The 4889-nt window shown below is 38.5% G+C and overlaps 1 protein-coding gene across 1 annotated transcript; it reads left to right on the top strand.

The window, feature by feature from the left end:
• Nucleotides 1–639: 639 nt before the first annotated feature.
• On the top strand, nt 640–4556 carry LOC104517643 (ankyrin repeat family A protein 2; the record flags this gene model as incomplete). Its single annotated transcript, XM_010176518.1, has 3 exons — nt 640–931; nt 2915–3073; nt 4491–4556. Coding segments are annotated over exons 1-3 (514 nt in total), but the record flags the coding sequence as incomplete, so codon positions are not given.
• Nucleotides 4557–4889: the final 333 nt, after the last annotated feature.

Below are 4889 nucleotides of genomic sequence, written 5' to 3'. Positions count from 1 at the left end.
CGGGGCCCGAGGCACGTCAGGCCTCCCGCGGTGCTGTGCGAAAGCCGCAGGTGATCTGGGATGTTCTGCCGTCCTCCGTCTCAGAGAGGTGTTCTCGTTTTCCTGCGCCTACGGTCGGAGCCAGTTATTCACTCGGGGTCTGAAAGGACTTGGAGTCATAAGGGGACATAACATCACTTCAACTTTTGCTTCAGGTCTCATGGTTTCAGGCAATAAAGTCATCTTCTCTCCATAGCTTGTTCTTGTGTTGGTATAAACGTGGTTGGTTGTGGTGGGTTTTTATTGCAGCCAGACTAATACTCTGAAACATCACTTAGGTGAAATCTACTGGCTTCGTTACGGAATTTGGCTTAAATACCCATGTGATAAAATTTAAATGGGCAATTTGGTCAATAGCTTGTGGTGGCAGTAAGACTGGTGTTTCACCGAGGTTTTGACTGTCAGAACCAAATGCCATAAGTTTAAGTGAAGCCAAGTTTGGTGTATTTTTATACAGAATATTGGTAACCTGTGTTACATGTGTTCAGTTGCAGGTTGTTCAAACATCTGGAGCTCTTTAGATACGGCTTGCTTGGTCGGAACGGCTCTTGGCTAGAAACTATGAAGAAATACTTAGCCTAAAGCTTTTACACGACTGAGGCCATGGCATCTTCAGCAAACTTAGATGCTGGGGACCAGTTAATTGTAGAAGAATGTCCCACTACCTACAGCCTTCCGCCCATGCCGGACATTAAAGTGGAGCATCAGCTTGACTCTAGCACAGAGGAAGGCCCAGCCCAGAGTGTTGCCATGGGAATGAAATTCATTTTGCCCAATAGATTTGATATGAACGTCTGCTCGCGATTTGTCAAATCTTTGAATGAGGAAGACAGTAAAAATATTCAAGACCAAGTTAACTCTGACCTTGAAGTGGCATCTGTCTTATTTAAAGGTTGAACTTTATGGTACAAATTGTTACATGTGCACTGTGTCATCCTGTTAAGCTGTTACGTTTTTGGTGGGGGGAAAAAAAATCTCTGTGTTATATGTGTGTTAATCAGTTATAGTTTTCTAAGATTTGTTCCCCTGCCGTTTTTGTTATATGCTTAATGAATTATTAATGTAAAAATATTTTTCCACAATATTATTTTTAAAATATTTTTAAAATAATTTTTTAAATTGAAAAAGTAGTGGCACAAAAAGTCTCTAGTGTAATTTAATAAGAGCTGATGCTGATTATGAAAACCAGCTTACTTCTTTTATGTAGCATGTCCTACAACATGCTACACCTTCTTGAATGTATGTGTCTTTACAGAAAGTAAAGAGAGTACCGTATGATAATTTCAACTTCAGTAGCTTTCTGCTGCACATCTTAACTTTTCATTAGTTTGATGACAAAATAATGTACGTCACGCGGTTGACTTTTTTTAGTCAATATAGCTGTACACGGCCTGCAGTTGTAGTGGTTGGCTCGCCAATTCAGCTTCACTACTTGAAAGCAAATGTTGCTGCATTCTGTATCCCTGCAGCTCGTCTTCAGCCATTGCTGGGCAGCTTCATCAGAACTGATCTGTGCTTTTTCATGGCTGAGCATATCGATGGACAGCAGAATTAGGACTTTTATCTATTTCCCTGTAACAATTGTGGTTTTCCAGTGCTCACTGTAATATTTCAGGTGGTTAGTGCTGTGTCTTTTCATGAGGTTGAATTTGACCCATTTCCTGTAACAAATACAAACACAGACCTATTACGGATTTTCATGATTTATATTGTTTGTCTGCAGTTCAGCCATTGTAATTTTCAAACTTTTTTGATTTGCAGGCCCTTAGTGCTTACTATTGGAGCTGCAGACCTGAACGGCAAATTTAGACCCATCAGTGATAGGGGTGTTTTTCTTAGAGGAAGGTTCACATTTGTGAAACCCTTAGAAGTAGTCCTGCGGATCCAGGGACCGCAGGTCAAAAATCCTTGGTAGGTCTCTTAATTTGGTCACGTCAGCTGTAGCTCTTTGCTTGGCAAACAAAATGTAATTTCACTTTCATCCCATTACCCTCTACTTTTAATTGGTTCTCTCCCCAGATTTGTGCTTGGGTTTATGACCACGTAGTTCTCTATGGTGTGAATTCAATGTGCCTGTTAATTAGCTTCCAGTCATTAATTATTAGTCCACACCAGTGTCAAATCAATTTAGCCAATAACTGAGTTTACATAGATAACATACATATTTTGTAATAAAATGCTGTTAGATTCTAATAGAAAGCTACATCAGTTAGTCCAAATGAACACAGCAGCACTGAATGACTTACTGAATTCTAAGTGGTGACCTGCTGTTGCATTTTGTGTAAGTTAATGTGGAACATCTCTCTTCCTGCTGGATAAGCGCTCATAAGGCATTCATAACACAGTTACAATTTTATCCAACAGGAGTGGAAAAAGTCCTAGTGAAGAAAATGAGTGAAGGTCATCTCCAGTCATGCAGTGGACTGGTTATACAGCGGGCAGGGGGATGAGCTGAGCTGTTACCAGACTACGTGGCTGACCAGAGCTGCATCACGTTATTGCATGAGCAATTGGAGAGCGTTAGCGAGGTTATGGCAGGCTAAGTGGAGACATCCTACCTGATAAATCCATGCCAGGCGTGTTGGAAATCTAGACAAAGGCTTGCCTCATTTAGACCCCAGCCTGTCTCTGGGTGACATTGCACTGTACTGAACCTGTGGGGTAGCAGCATTGCTTTGTGCCAGGAATTAATACAGCCCTTTATTCAGCTCTCACAGTACACAGTGGGAAAAGCACGTGTCACCAAGCTTACTTAACGTGGGTTTTAAAGATCTTGTGACACAGGTGCTTTCTAGTTTGACTTAAGAGTCTGTGGCTTTCTTTTAATGCTCTTAACTAGTGCTGAAATCCTGTCTGTTTTCTCTCTTCAATGCAGCTGAGTGCAACATCCACACTTCTCCTTCCCCTGGTATCCAAGTAAGACATGTTTATACTCCATCAACTACGAAGCATTTCTCACCAATAAAACAATCAACTACCCTAACGAACAAACACAGGGGAAACGAAGTCTCTACAACACCTCTGCTTGTAAACTGTAAGTATCCTTCTGTCTTGCTGTTAATAATTATTTTGTGAACTGTGTGTTAGATGCTTGACAGATTTTTCTGCTTTTTTTTCTTTGATGTTGTAATAGACTTTAATATAGGAAGAAAACACTGAGATAGTCTTGTCTAATTTCACGTGGTTCCAACCATAAAATAAGTAATCCACCTGCTGTGTTGAATTTATGACTGAAGCCTATTTTCCAGAAAGGATCCAATTCTTGATTTTAAAAATACAGGAAAGATTTTTCTGATCTTTTTTAAGCTTTAAGTTAATGTGTTTCATATGCTTGTTTTCCAAACTTGTGTATCTTGTAAAATTTATTAAAATTAGATGATTGATAAGTGCTACAGACTGCAAATCACTGCAAATGCCATGATTGTCACAGATCTTGAAAGTCAAGAAGGCAGTATTATTTATGGGACTTTGTTATTCTTAATTGTCAAGCATTTTCTTTATAAATTACTTCTCTGCAATTTACTTCATCTGTTAATTGTTTCCTCTATAAATTTTAAGGCCTATATTTAAAAAAAAAGGCTGCTTGCATGGGAAAAATTAATCTGGAGCTGCAACTTAGGCCTCTGAACAAAATATGCAGTCTTTCTGAAAAAAAAAAAAAAATCAAACTTTTATGTAGTGAATAGGAAGAGGCCAGTGAATGTTTACATATTATGTAATTATTAGATTATTTTATTACTATGCACTGTGGATTATGTTTTATATATTTCCTCCTGAGCACCTTTCAGACCTGCTCCAAGTTCTAATTATCAAAACCATGCAGCTGTGTGGAGTTTACTGTGGGATGAGATTTTTGTCTTCATAATCTCTTAAGAATTATTCTGGTTTTAATGCTTCATACTTTTTATTAAAAACAGTTTTTAAAAGGCACAGTCTTTTTCTTCCCGTGTAGATGTCCTGTTGTGTATAGTTTTGTAATGTCTGATCTGTTCCACACTGTAGTGGGTGAGAGTCATGCTATGGGCTTTATTGAGCAGCATGACGGGTCTTCTGATAGCATGTGACCTCTGAGATGTCATTTTTAAACTACATAGTCTTAATTTATCAGAAGATGCTTATTTTCATTTGATAAATATTCTTAAAGTGATTTTGGATCGCTGACCAAGCAGCAGAGAACATGTTGCCTTGTAAAGAGTCAGTTTAGGAGGTATCTTTGCTGTCTTGTATGATTTATACACTGGTTAAAAAATTGCCTAAACCTATGAATCTCTTTGGAAACTTTTCCATTCTTAAGATAGTGATTCCAGTTCAGAGTATAAGGTGAAACCTATCTACACTCTCAAATCCAAGTTCTGTACTGCTTAAGCCAATGAACGTGTTATGTCCAGCTCCAAATAGAGCAGAGTGAAAATTGGTGTGTGTAACACATGCTTTTGCTTCCCTTTTTGCAGCTTTATCAGTTCATCAGCTGGCTGCTCAGGGAGAAATGTTATATCTGGCCACACGTATTGAACAAGGTGAGACAGAGGGAGGTGAAATGCCTTCTGTTTTCCTTTGGGGCATTTATATCCTGTTAGGCTTGACTTTTTCCCTAAAGCTGTATTTTTAAAAAATCTTAAATTCTGGTACAAATTGAAGGATATTTGAGGTATCTGTTCTTTGTACATGTGGACTATTGTTTCACATGAGTCTTTCGTTCACTCATTGCTATGATTTGTATTTCAAATGAAACATTAGCATTAATGGGAGTTGTAGATAAATACCTTCCTCCCACTGCTTCCCATCTATATAGGTAATCCATGGAAAGGAGAAGGGAGAATCTGTTAGTTTTGTCAGAAGATTATTATTAT

The sequence above is a fragment of the Antrostomus carolinensis genome, unplaced genomic scaffold, assembly GCF_000700745.2.
Source record: "Antrostomus carolinensis isolate BGI_N321 unplaced genomic scaffold, ASM70074v2 Scaffold54569, whole genome shotgun sequence".
Lineage (NCBI taxonomy): Eukaryota > Metazoa > Chordata > Aves > Caprimulgiformes > Caprimulgidae > Antrostomus > Antrostomus carolinensis.
Note: the sequence above shows the minus strand (reverse complement) of the source record. Positions and strands in the feature narration are given on the sequence as shown.